This window comes from Vulpes lagopus, chromosome 18 (genome assembly GCF_018345385.1).
Source record: "Vulpes lagopus strain Blue_001 chromosome 18, ASM1834538v1, whole genome shotgun sequence".
Classification (NCBI taxonomy): domain Eukaryota; kingdom Metazoa; phylum Chordata; class Mammalia; order Carnivora; family Canidae; genus Vulpes; species Vulpes lagopus.
The window spans coordinates 39,038,710-39,058,155 of NC_054841.1; the positions used below are offsets into that span (position 1 = coordinate 39,038,710).

Sequence of the window (19,446 nt, forward strand, 5' to 3'; positions counted from 1 at the left end):
TTCATACTTTCATAAATACAACAACTGCATTTATTTATTCTTCTAATTGCTCAACAAGTCTATTTATCTTAAAATAAATTATGTGAATTACTCACTATAATCTGCCACCTTCTTGTAATGATTTAGGGCAACTTCACAATTTTGTAGAACATTGATTCCTGACAAATATCTGTACCCCTGAAACACAAGCATATATATTCTTAATATTCTGACAGTGTTGTATTTATAACATACCTAGGTAGGCCCAAGAATATTTAATTTACATACCAAAATCATTTGGGACATCATGTTTCCTCCAGCACTTCCAAAGGTGTAATATATTAGTGCCTAAAGTAAAAAAAAAAAAAAAAATCTATGTCTATATCCAGCATCTATATTTGAAGCTCAAGTCAATCATTTTTTTTTATTCCTATCCCAGCAATGAACCTTGAACTACTCCAAAATAAATTCCAAATTTCATCCTCTTAATCTGTAAAAATGGCTGACATTTTTTGGAGGGCTTAGTGAACTCTGGAGTCTGTGAAAAGGGCATTGTACATGATATTTCATTTAATCATCAGGAAATACCTATGAAGTAGATATTATTTATCTATCATGGCAAACCTGAAATATGGAACATTAAGAAACTTATGGTATTTTAACCTTAAACTTCTGGCTATTGAGATGGTGCTTTTAAATACCACTCTCAAGTGACTCTTTTACCTAAAGAGGAGCCTATTCATGTCCTTTTTAAAAAAATTCAGATTTGTTCCAGAAAAAAATAGAATGACCTTACCTTGGCTTGATTGTATTCCATTCCTATTCCATAAGAAGACAAAAATCCTAATGCCTAAAACCCAAAAGAAAACAAAAACTAACTAAATCCATTTATTTCACAATTATTCTTATTTACACTGGTTAAAGGTATTTTAAATATCTGCTCCATAATAATTTGTATTGTTGATTTATTTCCTATCCTACAAAAAAATGCCTTTTTATACTTTTGCTAAGACTGTAAGAATTTGGAAAAGGCAATAGTGGGAATTTTATATAATATATGTGAAAATAGGCTAATATTTACTGAGCTTTAGTATTCCCCAAATGAATGAGACCATATAATGTTTGTCCTTCTCTGATTGACTTATTTCACTCAGCATAATACCCTCCAGTTCCATCCACCTTGAAGCAAATGGTGGGTATTTGTCGTTTCTAATGGCTGAGTAATATTCCATTGTATACACAGACCACAGCTTCTTTATCCATTCATCTTTCGATGGACACCGAGGCTCCTTCCACAGTTTGGCTATGTAGACATTGCTGCTAGAAACATCGGGGTGCAGGTGTCCCGGCATTTCATTGCATCTGTATCTTTGGGGTAAATCCTCAGCAGTGCAATTGCTGGGTCGTAGGACAATTCTATTTTTAACTCTTTGAGGAACACCCACTCAGTTTCCAGAGTGGCTGTACCAGTTCACATTCCCACCAACAGTGCAAGAGGGTTCCCCTTTCTCCATATCCTCTCCAATATTTGTTGTTTCCCGTCTTGTTAATTTTCCCCATTCTCACTGGTGTGAGGTGGGATCTCATGGTGGTTTTGATTTGTATTTCCCTAATGGCCAGTGATGCGGAGCATTTTCTCATGTGCCTGTTGGCCATGTCTATATCTTCCTCGATGAAATTGCTGTTCATGTCTTCTGCCCACTTCATGATTGGATTGTTTGTTTCTTTGTTGTTGAGTTTAATAAGTTCTTTATAGATCTTGGATACTAGTCCTTTATCTGATATGTCATTTGCAAATATCTTCTCCCATTCTGTAGGTTGTCTTTTAGTTCTGTTGACTGTTTCTTTTGCTGTGCAGAAGCTTTTTATCCTGATTACATCCCAAGAATTCATTTTGGCTTTTGTTTCCCTTGCCTTTATGGATGTATCTTGCAAGAAGTTGCTGTGGCCAAGTTCAAAAAGGGTGTTGCCTATGTTCTCCTCTAGGATTCTGATGGATTCTTGACTCACATTCAGATCTTTCATCCATTTTGAGTTTATCTTTGTGTATGGTGTAAGAGAATGGTCTAGTTTCGTTCTTCTGCATGTGGCTGTCTAATGTTCCCAGCACCATTTATTGAAGAGACCGTCCTTTTTCCAGTGGATATTCTTTCCTGCTCTGTCAAATATTAGTTGACCATGAAGTTGAGGGTCCACTTCTGGATTCTGTTCCATTGATCCATGTGTCTGTTTCTGTGCCAGTACCACACTGTCTCTATGATCACAGCTTTGTAGTACAACCTGAAATCTGGCATTGTGATGCCCCCAGCTATGGTTTTCTTTTTTAGTATTCCCCTGGCAATTCTTGGTCTTTTCTGATTCCACACAAATCTTAAGATGATTTGTTCCAACTCTGTGAAGAAAGTCCATGGTATTTTGATAGGGATTGCATTGAATGTGTAAATTGCCCTGGGTAGCATAGACATTTTCACAATATTTATTCTTCCAATCCATGAGCATGGAATGTTTTTCCATCTTTTTGTGTCTTCCTCAATATCTTTCAGAAGTTTTCTGTAGTTTTGAGTGTATAGATCCTTTACCTCTTTAGTTAGGTTTATTCCTAGGTATCTTATGCTTTTGGGTGCAATTGTAAATGGGATTGATTCCTTAATTTCTCTTTCTTCAGTCTCATTGTTAGTGTATAGAAATGCCACTGATTTCTGAGCATTGGTTTTGTATCCTGCCACACTGCCGAATTGCTGTATGAGTTCTAGCAATCTCAAGGTGGAGTCTTTTGGGTTTCTATGTACAGTATCATGTTATCTGCGAAGAGGGAGAATTTGACTTCTTCTTTGCCATTTTAAATGGCTTTTATTTCTTTTTGTTGCCTGATTGCCGAGGCTAGGACTTCTTCTACTATGTTGAATAGCAGTGGTGAGAGTGGACATCCCTGTCGTGTGTCTGATCTTAGGGGAAAGGCTCCTAGTGTTTCCCCATTGAGAATGATACTTGCTGTGGGCTTTTCATAGATGGCTTTTAAGATACTAAGGGAGGTTCCCTCTATCCCTATACTCTGAAGAGTTTTGATCAGGAATGGATGCTGTATTTTGTCAAATGCTTTCTCTGCATCTATTGAGAGGATCATATGGTTCTTATTTTTTCTCTTGCTGATATGATGAATCACATTGATTGCTTTATGAGTGTTGAACCAGCCTTGCATCCCAGACTCCCCGTGTCCCCCGAGCTTCTGCCAAAACTGGGGATAAATCCCACTTGGTCATGGTGAATCATTTTGTTAATGTACTGTTGGGTCCTATTGGCTAGTATCTTGTTGAGGATTTTTGCATCTGTGTTCATCAAGGATATTGGTCTATAATTCTCCTTTTTAGTGGGGTCTTTGTCTGGTTTTGGAATTAAGGTGATGCTGGCCTCATAGAACGAGCTTAGACGTATTCCATCTCTTTCTATTTTTTGGAACAACTTTAGTAGAATAGGTATTGTTTCTTCTTAAAACGTTTGATAGAATTCCCCTGGGTAGCCATCTGGCCCTAGACTTTTGTGTCTTGGGAGGTTTTTGATGACTGCTTCAATTTCCTCCCTGGTTTTCAACCTGTTCAGGTTTTCTATTTCTTCCTGTTCCTGTTTTGGTAATTTGTGGGTTTCCAGAAATGCATCCATTTCTTCTAGATTGCCTAATACTGGGATATAGCTGCTTATAATAAGTTTTTAAAATCATTTGTATTTCCTTGGTATTGATGGTGATCTCTCTTTTTTCATTCGTGATTTTACTAATTTGAGTCTTTTCTCTCTTTTTTTTAAATAAGGCTGGCTAAGAGTTTATCTATCTGATTAATTCTTTCAAAGAACCAACTCCTGGTTTTGTTGATCTGTTCCACAGTTCTTCTGGTCTCTATTTCATTGAGTTTTGCTCAAATCTTTATTAACTCTCTTCTTCTGCTGGGTGTAGGATCTATTTGTTGTTTTTTCTCCAGCTCCTTTCACTGCAACGTTAGCTTTTGTATTTGAGTTCTTTCCAGTTTTTTGATGAATGCTTTTATTTCAATGTATTTCCCCCTCAGGACTGCTTTTGCTGTATCCCAAAGATTTTGAACTTTGTATCTTCATTCTCATTAGTTTCCATTAATCTTTTTAATTCTTCTCTAATTTCCTGGTTGACCCTTTCATCTTTTAGCAGGATGGTCTTTAACCTCCACGTGAAGTGGAGAATTTCTTCTAAATTTCTTAGAATTTCTTCTAAACTTCTTTTTGTGATTTAGTTCTAGTTTCAAAGCATTATGGTCTGAAAATATGCAGGGGACAATCCCAATCTTTCGGTATTGGTTAAGACCTGATTTGTGATCCAGTATGTGGTCTATTCTGGAGAAAGTTCCAAGTGCACTTGAGAAGAATGTGTATTCAGTTGCATTTCAATGTAAAGTTCTGTAAATATCTGTGGAATCCATCTGGTCCCGTGCATCATTTAACGTCTTTGTTTCTTTGGAGATGTTGTGCTTAGAAGATCTGTCAATTACAGAAAGCGCTGTGTTCAAGTCTCCCAGTATAAGTGTATTATTATCTATGTATGTCTTAACTTTGGTTATTAATTGATTGATATACTTGGCAGCTCCCGCACTCGGGGCATAAATATTCATCATTGTTAGGTCGTCTTGTTGGATAGATCCTTTAAGTATGATATAGTGTTCCTCTTCATCTCTTACTACAGTCTTTGGGATAAACTTTAATTTATCGTATATGAGGATGGCTACCCCTGCTTGCTTTTGAGGACCATTTGAATGGTAAATGGTTCTCCAACCTTTTATTTTCAGGCTGTAGGTGTCCTTAGGTCTAAAATGAGTCTCTTGTAGACAGCAAATAGATGGGTCTTGCTTTTTTATCCAGTCTGAAACCCTGTGCCTTTTGATGGGATCGTTAAGCCCATTCACATTCAAAGTTACGATTGAAGATAGGAATTTAGTGTCATCATAATACCTATTCAGTCCCTGTTTTATGGATTGTTTTCTTGGACTTCCTCTTTCTTTTACAAAATCCCCCTTAATATTTCTTGCAGAGCTGGTTTGATGGTCACATATTGTTTTAGTTTCTGCCTATCTTGGAAGCTCTTTATCTCTCCTTCTATTCTCAATGAGAGCCTTGCTGGATTGAGTATTCTTGGCTGCAGGTTCTTCTCATGTAGGACCCTGAATATTCCTGTCAGCCCTTTCTGGCCTGCCAGGTCTCTGTGGAGAGGTCTGCTGTTAACCTAATACTTCTTCCCATAAAGGTTAGGAATTTATTGTCTCTTGCTGCTTTAAGGATCTTCTCTTTATCTTTGGAATTTGCAAGTTTCACTATTAGATGTCCGGGTGTTGAATGGTTTTTATTGATTTTGGGAGGAGGGAATCTCTCTATCTCCTGGATCTGAATGCCTGTTTCCCTCCCCAAGTTAGGGAAGTTCTTAGCTATTATTTGTTCAAATACACTTTCTGGTCCTCTGTCCCTTTTTGCGCCTTCTGGAACCCCAATTAGACATAGATTTTTCCTTCTGAGGCTGTCATTTATTTCCCTTAACCTTTCCTCATGATCTTTTGTTTTTCTTTTTCCTCAGTTTCCATCCTTGCCATCAACTTGTCTTCTATGTCACTCGCTCGTTCTTCTACCTCATTAACCCTCGTTGTTAGGACCTCCAGTTTGGATTGCATCTCATTTAACTGATTTATAATTTCAGCCTAATTAGATCTAAATTCTGCAGTCATGAAGTCTTTTGATTCCTTTATGCTTTTTTTCCAGAGCCACCAGTAGCTTTATAATTGTGCTTCTGAATTGGCTTTCTGACATCCAAATGTAATCCAAATTCTGTAACTCTGTGGGAGAGAGTACCGTTTCTGATTCTATCTTTTGTGGTGAGTTCTTCCTTCTAGTCATTTTGCTCAGTGCAGAGTGGCTAAAAACAAGTTGTGCTGGAAAAAGGAAGCAAAAGGGGAAATACGGGGTGGAGACAAACAAACAAAAAACAAAAAAATAAGGAGGAGTATCCTCTGATTCTATATACTGTAAGTCCCTCGACTTCCCCTAGAGCTTTCCAGTGGTGCTTGGTTAAGAACTTGCTCTTCCCCTGTCCTTCCAGCTGGTCTTCTGGGTGAGGGGCCTGCTCTGCTGATTCTCAGGTGTGTGCACCTGGTGGCGCTGCCCCGCCGCCTGCCAGGTGCACGGTTCAGTGGGATCTGTTTATCCTGTGAGGCTCCTACTTCCTGATGACCCCGCTCAGTCCCAGGCACAAGGTGACATCAGGAGGAACAACAATAGTGGGCGGCGGCCAGCTCTCCAGCCCTGGAGTCAGCTCCAGCAGTAATTACTGCAGTCTTCCAGTCCATAGGGGCTTGGATGCTCGGGGGCGGGGGGTGCTGATCTGGACAGCTTGGTGCCTCCCGGGGGCAGAAGAGTCCTCGCTGTCCTGTGCCTTCCTGGCCTCTGCCTGTCCCAAGGGGAGCACCAGATTCTGGGCTGTGTCCCCTGGCGCCCTGGGCTCCGGGGCCTGCACCGCTGGAATCCTGCTCCCAGGGCCCCGCCGCCCCCTCCGTGCGGAGCCTCCGCCGGGAGGTGCTCCCAAGGCCCGACCCGTCGCGCCCTCCAGCCCTTTAGGGAGCTCGGCCACGGGGTGTGGTGTGCTCCCCCCGGAGTGCAGTTCCTCTGTTAGTGACCCCTGGAACCTGGGGGCTCCACTGCCCCTTCTGGGATCCTGCTCGAACTCCCAGGAGGGCCTTTCCGTCGGGAAGATTGGTATAGCTCCTGCTTCTCCAGGACTGGGCTTTCCTGTCCTGGGGGCTCTCGCAGCCCGGCCTTAGCCCGGCTCCTCACAGGGCCCCTCCCCCTTGGATGCTTTTTCATTTTATTTTTTTCCGTCTTCCTACCTTGATAGAAGGGCAAACTCTTCTCTCTGTAGTGTTCCAGCTGTTCTCTCTTTAAATCTCAGGCCGAATCCTTGTTTCCAGGATGATTTGAAAGTTATCTAGGTAAGTTGGTGGGGACAGGTGACTTGGGGACCCTGTTCTTCTGCCATCTTGCCCGCCTCTGGCTCAGTAGTTTAATACTTTTTTTTAATGTTTTTTAATTTTTTATTTATATATGATAGTGAGAGAGAGAGAGAGAGAGAGAGAGAGAGAGAGAGGCAGAGACATAGGCAGGCGGAGAAACAGGCCCCATGCACCGGGAGCCTGACGTGGGATTCGATCCTGCGTCTCCAGGATCGCTCCCTGGGCCAAAGGCAGGCGCTAAACCACTGCGCCACCCAGGGGATCCCTGGCTCAGTAGTTTAAACGTCTGCTTTCAGCCCAGCATCCTGGGATCTAGCCCCCTTTGAGCTCCCTGCTCAGCGCAGAGCCTGCTTCTCCCTCTCTCCTCCAATCATGCTCTCTCTCTTTCTGTCCCGTGTGCACCCTCTCTCTTGAATAAATAAATAAATTTTTTTTAAAAACTTGATTTAATTGTGATTATCTCTTAAGTGGTGGTGTTATTTGCAACTTTTCGTTTTAAAAAATACTTCACTTGTTTTTTTTCTCTAAATTTTCTGCTCATGGATATGTATTACTTTAATATCAGAAAAGTCATTTAGCTCAGATGCATATATTTCCTTAGTTATACAGTTCAAAAAATTGTACTGTAAGTGGGACACCTGGGTGGCTCAGCAGTTGAGCATCTGCATTTGGCTCAGTTTGTGAGATCCCGTAGTCCCAGAATCGAGTCCCACATCCAGCTTCCTGCGTGAAGCCTGCTTCTCCCTCTGCCTATGTCTCTGCCTCTCTCTCTGCATCTCTCATGAATAAATAAATAAGTCTTTTAAAAAATTGCACTGTAAGTTATAAGAAAATCCATTATATTATATAAAAATAACTTTAATTGATATATTAAGGAGAATATGAGTGACTGCATGTTTTTCTCATGCTTGGTAATTCTAGAATAATTCTATCTCAATGGCAAAGATTCCTCATATTTTTATTTTATTTTGGATGTGAATTATAGAGGTGTTCTGTACAGGGACTGTAGCTATTAGTACTGTGCTGCTTTACTGAAAAAAATAATTTTTAGTATCAACCTAATAATCACTTTGATAATTTTAGGATTGCCTGTGTAAAGCATTTCATCCTGATGTTAATGCTCTTTTTTGTATTAAAGGGTACAGATTGGATCTGAGCTATTCAGTAAGGTTGATTACTTTTACTTGTTATGCAATTTGAGCTAAAATAATGATCTCAGATACTTTCCAGCCTTGTTCAATAATTAAAGGAAAAATGCTTAATCTTTTAATATAATTTCCTATATAAAAAGTAAAAGTAATATTTAACTTTTAAATTGTTTTTATGGAACTTGAGCAATTTGCTTTGAAATATAATAAAATATCCTCTATGCTAAACTCATTCCATTCAAATTCTGGCTATTACAGCAGTTTCTTACAAACCATGGCACAATTGTTGAGCTCAGAATCAAGTCTTATAAACAAATCTAACTTGCAAAGCTTGACCTTTAAGAATCACTGGAAGTGTCATGGATGTCATCACTATTATACAGCTTCTCTTTTGACTTAAGCATTTTTTTCTAGATTAAGCTTGAACCATTGTATATCCATCTCATTTCATCTCAGCTATATCTCCAAAGAAAGGTCAAATGCTTAAAACTGCTTATTGTTAAGTTGTTAGGTGACAACATCCAAGTGTAAAGAAATAGTAGGACAACACTGACTGTACTCAGCATATTCACTACATGAAAGCTCATAACATCTTTTGTCCTCCTTTAGTGTTGAAAGGAAGGAAGGCAGGAAGGAAAGAACGAAAGAGGAAAGGAAGGAAGGAAGTTGAGCCCTCCAGATAATTAATTCAAAATCACCTAGTGTTATTTTTTGGTGAAAAGAAAGAGAGAACATGCCTTTGGGGCTGTTTTTTAAAGCTGCTAAAATCAGGGATTTTACTAGATTTTCACTAGATTTTCACTTGCTAGAATGAGCTTTATTCAGACAGGGCTTCCCTCCCCAGTCACAGGATGGAAAATTAACTCCTGCACAATCCACAACTCACGAATTTCTTCAGTAGAATCAGGCCAAACATGTGATAAGCTGTACACAAAATCATACACTTTTGATGAAAGTATCTTAAAATAGAAGCTCAACTGAATAGAGGAGTTTCTTCATTTTCTTATATAAAGGTCAGTATATTTGTTTGCTGTTAAAGTTTCTATATAAATAAACCAGTTTCTAAGTTGAGAAGAATCAAAAATTGCTAAGAGTTGCAAGAAAAAAAATCTAATATTGACTAAAGAGATCCTTAGAAGGAGCCAATTTAGTCATTTTAAATATAAACTACAAGGATTAGATGAGTATCAGGATTCTAGATACCTTCCATTTGTAATAACAGCCTTTATGGTCAACTTTCCATAAAAGGGAGCTTTTGAGATTAAAGAGGAAGTAGTCAAATTATAGAAGATTTTTTTTTCAATGTATGGATTAAATTTATAAACCACATATTAGAATTATTATGCTTTTGGGAACTAAACTATGCAGTCAGTTCCCTAGTTTAAAAAAATGACACAGTTCTTTGACCTTGAAATTATAATAAGAAGTTTAAGAAATTATTCATTTTCTGTTTGAACTATCAGACTTTTTGTATCTTTATTTTAGGGAGACATTTAACAAAGCCTTGCAGGATGTTCTCATGAACTAGATGAAAAAAACAGAAATGTGGGCTTTGATGATAGTAAATAAAGAGTAGACTAATGGGTTGATGCCAAGGTGAAAGCAAGTCTCTGGCAATCTGCCACAGGATTCTGCCTATGACCCTGTGCTCTTCAAATATTTCATCAACTATTAAGATGAATGGCTAAGACTAGATTGTTTTTAACATAAAGTATGGAAAAGTATATTATCAGTGATATACATAAGAGTATGTAATGAACTTCTGTAAATGGTAATTATAGTGAGTAGAACCTTGAAAATATTAGAAACACCAGAGCAGACTTTCACAATTATGTTCATAAATATATATATAATATATATCAATTTTATATATGTATATAAATTTGAGAGAGAGAGCAATGAGCCAGGGGAGAGTCATAGGGAGAGGGAGAAGCAGACTCTCCACTGAGCAGGGAGCCTGATGCAGAGCTCAATCTCAGGACCCTGAGATCATCACCTGAGCTGAAGGCAGACACTTAATGAACTGAGCCATCCAGGTGCTCCCTACATTTATATTCTGGCAAAAAATAGTGTGATTCTGTCAATAAGAGGTGCAAGGAGAAAAAGTGAGAAAGTAATGTAAATGACCTAAAGTGAGAAAGTAATGTAAATGACCTAAAGCATCATCTATAATACAGCAAAATATAGCAAATCTACAGATAATGTGTGAAGTATAAAAATTGACAGCAAGTAGTAGCAATTTATCAAGAATCATAATGGTGGTGAGTTATCAGAAGAAAATAGCTGAAACAAAAGTGGTTGTTTATTAAGAGAATAAGGAGTGGCCTGGAGAGGAGCAGGGCATTGATGTGTATATTTTAAACCTTCAGAAGTATTAGAATTTTAATTTTTAGGGACACCTGGGTGGCTCAGTGGTTTAGCACCTGCCTTAGGCCCAGGGTGTGATTCTGGAGTTCTGGATCGAGTCCCACATTGGGCTCCCTGCGTGGAGCCTGCTTCTCCCTCTGCCTGTATCTCTGCCTCTCTCTCTCTCTCTCTCTTTCTCTCTCTGTGTCTCTCATGAATAAATAAATAAAATCTTTTTTAAAAAGAATTTTAATTTTTAATATGCATACACTTCTCAATATATTAAAATTTACATTTATTTCTCAATTCACACCCCCAAAAGGAATTGTGTTTAAAACTAAAAACAGAAACCCTCTCAAACTGAAAAGAAACCAGTATCCTTGGAAAATATCAAATTCTGGGTGTGGGACAAAAAATGTATAAGATGCCCTTGAAACATTTTCTCATGCAAAGCATCATATCAATATCAAGGTATCATATCATACAATATGATAGCAAGAAAGCTGTCAGAAAACACTATGGTTATGACCAAAGAACTGAGCAAACTCAAAATAGATTCCTACTCACTTAAGGATGGAAAAATTGAGCACTAAAATGAATAATTACCACAATGGACTGAAATACCTCAAACATACCTAAATTCATTAATTCATAATGATTAATAACTAAGAGGAAATAGGATATGTCCACACTCTTCTGTCTTTTGTCAAGAACTGTGGCAATTTTTTCTTAAAAATGGCCACAGCAGGGGTGTCTGGGTGGCATAGTCAGTTATATGTCCCACTCTTGGTTTCAGAGTGGCTCCTGAGGTGGAGCCCCAAATGGGCTTGGAATCTCTCTCTCCTCTTCCTCTGCTCCTATCCCATTAAATAAATAAACAAAATCTTTTTAAAAAATGGCCACAACAATATTTCTAGTCCCATATGCTAGTTCAGCACCCTAACCGACATAATAAAAAACTGGAGTCTATTTCGCCTCCACTACCTAAGGGAGATTCTTGACTATTTCAAACAATAAAGTTTGGTAGAAGTAGTGCTACACTTCCAAGGGTAAGTCATTGAGAGGATACAGCTCTGCCTAGCTCTTTCAGGATGCTAATTCTTGGAACTCAGCCACAATGCTGTGAGGAAGCCTATACAACAGGAGAGGCCACATGTAGGTGGTCTGGCCATCAGCCTCAGCTAAGGTCTCAACCAATATCTAGCATTAACTGCCAAACGTATATATGAATAAGCCTTCAGGTGATTCTATCCCCCAGCCTTTGAGTCTTCCAACTAAGGCCCCCATACTGTGGATCAGAGACAAAACATGTCCATTTTACTTTGACCAGATTTTTGGCCCACAGAACTCTTAGTATAATAAATGGTTGTTTTATGCCACTAGGTTTTGGGATAATTTGTTACATAGCCATAGTAATGGGAACAAGGATACTTATATTGAGAATTAAAAGGATAGGATGCACTTGTCAGAAGCACCTGAAGCAGAGTGCAGCAACATCCATTTGGAGTGAGTTCAAATTTCTTGGCCCAATCCAGGTACATCCCTGGGTACTGAGAGAATTTATAAATTATGTCATTGCCAACTTGTTAGTGATTTTAAGTAAATAAAGAGGGCAGTAAAGAAGCCATAAGTCTTGGAGGATGTAAAATTCTGCAAATCACACATAGTGCTGGTGATTTTATGGTAAGATTCCCCATCATATTTTCAAAATATTTGTTTTTGAAAATCCCATAAAATGAAGCAGTACTATTTGTCAAGCAGCATTAGTTCACTAAGAACAATCTGTATTAAGCAAGCTCTATTTTATAGACTTGCTAGATTAAGAAATCTGAAAAATGTGGTAGAGATGATAATTTATATTTTATCCATTATAAGACACCATTGACTGTAAGTTATATAATTATATAAATGATGTCAATTAAAGTTTAAAAATGTTTTCTTATTAGGTTTTTTGTTTTACTCTTATTAGTTGTTTTAGACATTTTAGACATAGATTTCTATTACGTCATTCTTTAATTACACAAAAAAGTAAATAAAAGTTAAATTAATTTAGGTGCTCCAAAATTCTTCTCATTCAGATCTAAATGTATCTGTTTTTTTTTTTTTTTAAAAGTTCTTTTTTTTAAATTTTTTTTTTAAATTTTATTTATTTATGATAGTCACACACAGAGAGAGAGAGAGAGATAGAGGCAGAGACACAGGCAGAGGGAGAAGCAGGCTCCATGCACCGGGAGCCCGACATGGGATTTGATCCAGGGTCTCCAGGATCGCGCCCCGGGCCAAAGGCAGGTGCCAAACCACTGCGCCACCCAGGGATCCCTAAATGTATCTGTTTTCAACTTAGAAAACTTCCTTGATAAAAAAAAAAAAAAAAGAAAAGAAAAGAAAACTTCCTTGATGACTGTCTTTCAGCATATCATTCTCCATACCATTAAGAATGTCAGTAGTGCAACATTTCCTCAGGGAATATTCCTTGATGACTTCCAGGATTTCTTCTAAACTACTGACTCATTCTAAACTATTAATCCTGATGCTTTCCAATTTGACTAAATTTATACTTCTTTTTCTTCAGTCAAATCACATGTAGCTGAAAGTTGACTTCAAAGTTAGCAAGAAGTTCCTGACAATGTTTGATGTTCAACACCTTAGTCATAATAATCTTTTGTGATAAATAAATTGGTTCCAACAGTTTCTCATTATTCATTAGTTTTTCATCTATTCCTAGGAATTTGGCAATTTCTCCTGCATTAAGTGGGATAACTTGGCTTGTGACAGCCATTCCTTTTGCATATAATTTAGTAACAAAAAGTAATGCATTTCATCAACTTTGGGATATCTCCTTTTTTTTTTTTTTTTTTAGAAACTTGTAACTACTTTGCTTCAACAGGGCTATGACAAATATGGCATCCATGATGTAGATCAAATTCAGAGAACATACAAGATGATGAATATTACCTAAAATACGTCACATGAGGAAGGCAAAATAGAGAATCTTTGTAGGAGAGAACACAAGGTATCAAATAGCTGCCCTCAAGTGTCTACAAGGCAGAAAGTGGCACAAGAAGGAATTGATTTGTTAAGCACCAAATTACCATACATTTAAACAATTAAGTACTAAGGCAGCAACTACTATATAGATTAATTTTGATTTACTGTGTATCTACTAACTTAATGAACTTCCCTCCCATCAGCAGAGATGTCCACTTATATTGGTTAGGATTCTCTGAATTTCAAGTACAGAAAATGCAACCAACCTGGCTTAAGCAAAAGTGCAAATTATTGGCTCATTTAACTGTGAAGTGGTATCTGCCTTTAGATAATTTGGATCTAGAGGCCAGAATGAAGATATCAAGACATTCTTTCTCTTTGTTTTTTTTGTTTTTTTGTTTTTTTTTTTTTGATGATGGCTTTATTTTGAGTGGTTTGACCTCATGGAGGCAAAAACAATCACCAACAAACCTAGGTATCTTTATCTCTTAAATATGGAAGTCCCTCTAAAAGAAGCCAGTTTCTTTCCCAGTGATTTCAGCAAAAGTGTTGGGTTAGATCACAAGACACCCCCCCCCCCCGCCCCCGCAAATCAATCACTGAATCCAAGAAGAGAATTATCTGATTGGTTGAGCCTGTATCATTATGCTCTAGATTCAGAAAGTGATAAGGAGCCCCTTTGAACTGAGAAAAGAAGGAAAGTGATTTCAAAAAGAGAATCTGGGCAGGTAAAAACAAACCAAAACAAAACACCATACTCTGACCACATCTAAATACAAGATTTTATATGGAGGATCATTCCCAAAAAATTAAAAAGCAAAAAATTTAGTTATTTTCAAAAAATTATCACACAGAAAATAGTTAATTTACTTTCAAAAATAGAAATGATACTACTTTCTTTGACTAGAAGCAGTGAAACTGAAAATTACTGACAAAAAGCTCAAAATTTAACTATAAAAATTTCAAGAGTCTTCTAATTTTTAGCAAATAGCAAAGATAAAATAGAAACTGAAATGACATATTAGGAACTCAGTGACAGCACTATATATAAAAGTTAAGGAATGTGGCTAAAGCCTCATGTAGAGGAAAATATACAGCTTTAAGTGTTTTTTTTTAAATATACAGCTTTAAATGTTTTAATAAATAAGAAAATTAAACACATATCTCAAAAAGCTAAAAGAAAAAATGAAATAGCAAAAGAAAATAAACCTAGAAAAGGTAAGAGTATTTTAACAGCCTTTTCAGATAATTGTAGATATACTTCTTTGGTTCTACACCAAAGCTCAACAGTGATAACTTCTTAAAGGTTAATTGTAGTATGAAATCTGAAATCATATAATGAACTTTTCTTACTCTGTTATATTAAGATCAACTGGTCTATCTTGCATTTTGAATGGAATGTTTTTTTACCTAAACAGGATTTTATAATATCATGCATTGGTTATTTAGAAAATATCAGTTCACTAAGTTATGCAAGTCTTCCAAATTTGACACATTGCATTATACAATATCAAAACAACATTTAATACGATCATCATGAAACTAAGTATTAGAGTGTCAAGCAGACATAAGATACACATGGTAGCGGATATAAGCTAGAATTCCAAAATTCTAATTTTTGCTTAAAAGCTTGAAGTTGTCTTTGGAGACAATACTTTCAATAGTTTTTATTGAAATGACAGGCTTACTGTCCATTTTCAAGAAAATGTCTGCCAGTCTAAATGAACATAGCTGATCCATTGTTCCTTCAAGTAAAGATGGTGTTCTATGAAAAAACTATTTCAGCTTGGAACTCAAACAAGCATTTCAAGCATTTCCTTTAAACAAACAACATATGCCACTATTGGAAATGCTTTATGCCTACTTTCCATCTTCTTATACAGAATATAAAAAGACATGTATTTAAGAGTTGAGGCTTACAAAAATAATGCTTTTACTGCTTCATCAAGGGCATTCTTTTTTTAAAAAAATCAAGGATATTCTTAAGCGATATTAGCATTTTTAGTTTTTCTGTGAGTGTGTGGTATGAAGGATACAATAACAGTATAAATGACAGCTTGGTGCACTTCATTAGTTCATGCTAACATGCCAGCAGTTTTACTTAGCATTGCTTTGCATCATTGATTGCAAATGTCAACATGATGAAAAATGCAAATAACATCTTTTCATTATTATAAAAATAGTTCAGTAAAAACCAAGGAACTAGGAGCGCCTGGGTGGTTCAGTTGGTTAAGCATATGCCTTTGGCTCAACTCTTGATCCTGGGGTTGTAGGATTGAGCCCCCATCAGGCTTCTTGCTCAGCTGGGAGCCTGCTTCTCCCTCTCCTTCTGCCCCGCTCCCCTCTTGTGCTCCTTTTCTCTCTCTCCCTCTCTCTCTTAAATAAATAAATAAAATCTTAAAAAAATAGATGAAGACAAGGAACTAGAAGGTCTAGATTTAGGTCCATGAATATAAGAAAATTCAGCATGTTGTAACAAAGGAATTCCAAATCAGTAAGGAATGGGCTTTAAAAAAAAAACTACACATATATGTATATGAACGGTTAGAAAGTGGTTTGGAAAGACACATATATTGAACTATTATCAGGCATGGGAGTTTGACAATGAAGGGAGACTTCCACTTTTTAAAAAAATTGAGACATGTAACTAAAATTCACCATCTTAAGCCTTTTTAGTGTACTGTAGAATAGTGCTAACTATGTGTGCATTGTTGTGCAACATCTCCAGAATTTTTAATCTTACAAATCTGAAGCCCTAAGGCATTAAAAACACTTTCTCTTTTCTCCCTTTTCCTAGCCCTTAGCAACCTTCATTTTATTTTCTGTTTCTGAATTTAACTATTTTAGGGACCTCGTATAAATGAGTTCAATTAGCTTTCCTCTTTTTGTGACCGGCCTATTTCACCTTAGTATAATGACCTCCTAAAAGTTCATCCATGTAGTGGCATGTGTTTAGATTTGTTTTTCTTTCTTTCTTTCCCTTTCTTTCTTTCTTCCTTCCTTCCTTCCTTTCTTTCTTTCTTTCTTTCTTTCTTTCTTTCTTTCTTTCTTCTTTCTTTCATTCATTCAAGATTTTATTTATTCATGAGAGACGCAGAGAGAGAGAGAGAGAGGCAGAGACACCCGCAGAAGCAGAAGCAGGATCCATGCACGGAGCCCGACATGGGACTCGATTCTGGGGCTCCAGGATCACAAAGGCAGGCGCTTAACTGCTGAGTCCCCTCAGATTTGTTTCAATAGAATTGTTTTTCTATTCTCTATTTTGTTTGTTTTCCTTTAATCTTTATATCTTTCCTTCCATTAACCTTGGGTTTAGTTTGTTCATCTTTTTTTTTCTGTTGTTTTGAGATGTAAAGTTAGGTTGTTGATCTTTCTTTTTTATTTTTATTTTTTTTAAAGACAGTTTTGTTTTATTTAAGATTTATTTATTCATGAGACACACACAGAGAGAGAAGCAGGCTCCATGCAGGGAGCCCGACGTGGGACTCGATCCTGGGTCTCCAGTATCACGCCATGGACGGAAGGCAGGTGCTCAACCGCTGAGCCACCCAGGGATCCCAGATCTTTCTTTTTTAATACACCCACGTACCTCTATAACCTTCCTAATAGTACTGCTTTTGCTGCATCTCATAGGTTTTGATATGTTGCATTTTAATTTTCATTTGCTTCAAGATATTTTCCAAATTTCCTTGTGATTTCTTCCTTGACCCATTGATAGTTCAAGAGTATGATGATTCATTTCCACGTATTTGTGAATTTTCCAGTGTTCTTTTTGCTATTGATTTCTAGTTTCATTCCATTTGTTTAGAAAAGATACTTGGTATGGATTTTAATCTTCTTAAAAATATTAATACTTGTTTTGTGACTTAACATATGGTCTATCTTGGAAAATGTTCTATATGTCCTTAAAAAGAATATGCGTTTTGCTATTGTTGGCTAGAATGTTCTCTATGTGTGTTAGGTCCATTTAGTCTATGGTGCTGTTCAACTCCTCTATTTCTTCATTGAACTTCTATCCATTATTTAAAATGGGGCATTAAAATATCTTACTATTATTGTGTTACTATTCTTCCTTTCAGTTCTGTCAGTGATTGCTTCATATGTTTGGGTGCTCTACTGTTAGATACATATATATTTAAAATCATTATCTCTTGGTGCTGAATTGACCCTATTATCATATAATGTCCTTCATTGTCTCCTGTGACATTTTCTGACTTAAAGTCTTATTTTGTCTCATATAATTATGGTCCTATCTCGCTTTTTGTACAATTTGCATGGAATATATATATTTTTTATTCTCTCACGTTAAACCTGTATGTATCGTTATATCTAAAGTCCCTAGTGGACATCATATAGTTGGATATTATTGTTATTGTTTTAAATCTGTTTAGCCATTCTATGTTTTTTTTAAAATTGAAATTCAATTTGCCAGCAAATAGTATAACACCCAGTGCTCATCCCATCAAGTGCCCTCCTCACTGCCCATCACACTGTTACCCCATCTCCCGACCACCTCCCTTCTGCAACCTTTTGTTTGTTTCCCAGAGATAGGAGTCTCTTGTGGTTTGTCTCCCTCTCTAATTTTTCCCACTCGGTTCCCCTGTCTTCCCTTGTAATCTCTTTCACTATTTCTTATATTCCACGTATGAGTAAAACCATATGATGATTGTCCTTCTCCGATTGACTTATTTCATTCAGCATAATACCCTCAGGTTCCACCCACGTCAAAGCAAATGGTGGGTATTCGTCCCTTCTAATGGCTGAGTAATATTCCATTGTAAATATATACCACATCTTCCGTACCCATTCATCTGTTGAAGGACATTGTGGCTCCTTCCACAGTTTGGCTACTGTGGAAATGGCTGCTATGAACATTGGGGTGCAGGTTTTCGTGGCATTTCACTACATCTGTATCTTTGGGGTAAATACGTAGCAGTGCAATGCTGGGTCGTAAGGTAGCTCCATTTTTAAGTTCTTGAGGAACCTTCATGGTTTTCCAGAGTGGCAGTACCAGTTTGCATTCCCAGTACAAGAGGGTTCCCCTTTCTCCACATCCTCTCCAACACTTGTTGTTTCCTGTCTTGTTAATTTTCGCTATTCTCACTGGTGTGGTGGGATCTCATTGTGGTTTTGATTTGTATTTCCCTGATGGCAAGTGATGGCGGAGCATTTTCTCATGTGCTTGTTGGCCATGTGTAGCTCTTGTTTGGAGAAATTTCTGTTCATGTCCTCTGTCCATTTCATGATTGGATTTTTTGTTTCTTGGGTGTTGAGTTTGATAAGTTCTTTATAGATCTTGGATACTAGCCAAGATATGTCATTTGCAAATATCTTCTCCCATTCTTTAGGTTGTCTTTTAGTTTTGTGGACTGTTCCTTTTGCTGTGCAGAAGCTCTTTATCCTGATTAAGTCCCAATAGTTCATTTTTGCTTTTGTTTCCTTTACCTTCATAGATGTATCTTGCAAGAAGTTGCTGTGGCCAAGTTCAAAAAGGGTGTTGCCTGTGTCTCCTCTAGGATTTTGGTGGATTCTTGTCTCGCATTTAGATCTTTCAACCATTTTGAGTTTATCCTTGTGTATGGTGTAAGAGAATGGTCTAGTTTCGTTCTTCTGCAAGTGGCTGTCCAATGTTCCCAACACGATTTTTTGAAGAGACTGTCCTTTTTCCAGTGGATATTCTCTCCTGCTTTGTTGAATAGAGTTGAGGGCCCATTTCTGGGTTCTCTATTCTGTTCCATTGATCCATGTGTCTGTTTTTGTGCCCATACCATAGTGTCTTAATGATCACAGTTTTGTAATACAGCTTGAAATCCGGCATCGTGATGTCCCTGGCATTGGTTTTCTTTTTCAATATTTCCCTGGCGATTCTTGGTCTTTTCCGATTCCATACAAATCTTAAGATTATTTGTTCCAACTCTGTGAAGAAAGTCCATGGTATTTTGATAGGGATTGCATTGACTGTGTAAATTGCCCTG

The 19,446-nt window shown here is 37.3% G+C and overlaps 1 protein-coding gene across 3 annotated transcripts in view; it reads right to left on the reverse strand.

Moving 5' to 3' along the window:
- Nucleotides 1-19,446, reverse strand: part of SEL1L2 (SEL1L2 adaptor subunit of ERAD E3 ligase) — a 61,956-nt gene that overhangs the window by 31,646 nt on the left and 10,864 nt on the right. For all 3 annotated transcript variants that reach the window (XM_041733140.1, XM_041733142.1, XM_041733141.1), the window contains exons 3-5: nt 776-829; nt 268-327; nt 96-177 (exon numbers count right to left, since the gene is read on the reverse strand). In XM_041733140.1, coding sequence (XP_041589074.1) covers nt 96-177; nt 268-327; nt 776-829 — 196 coding nt within the window. The remainder of the gene's footprint in view (nt 1-95; nt 178-267; nt 328-775; nt 830-19,446) is intronic.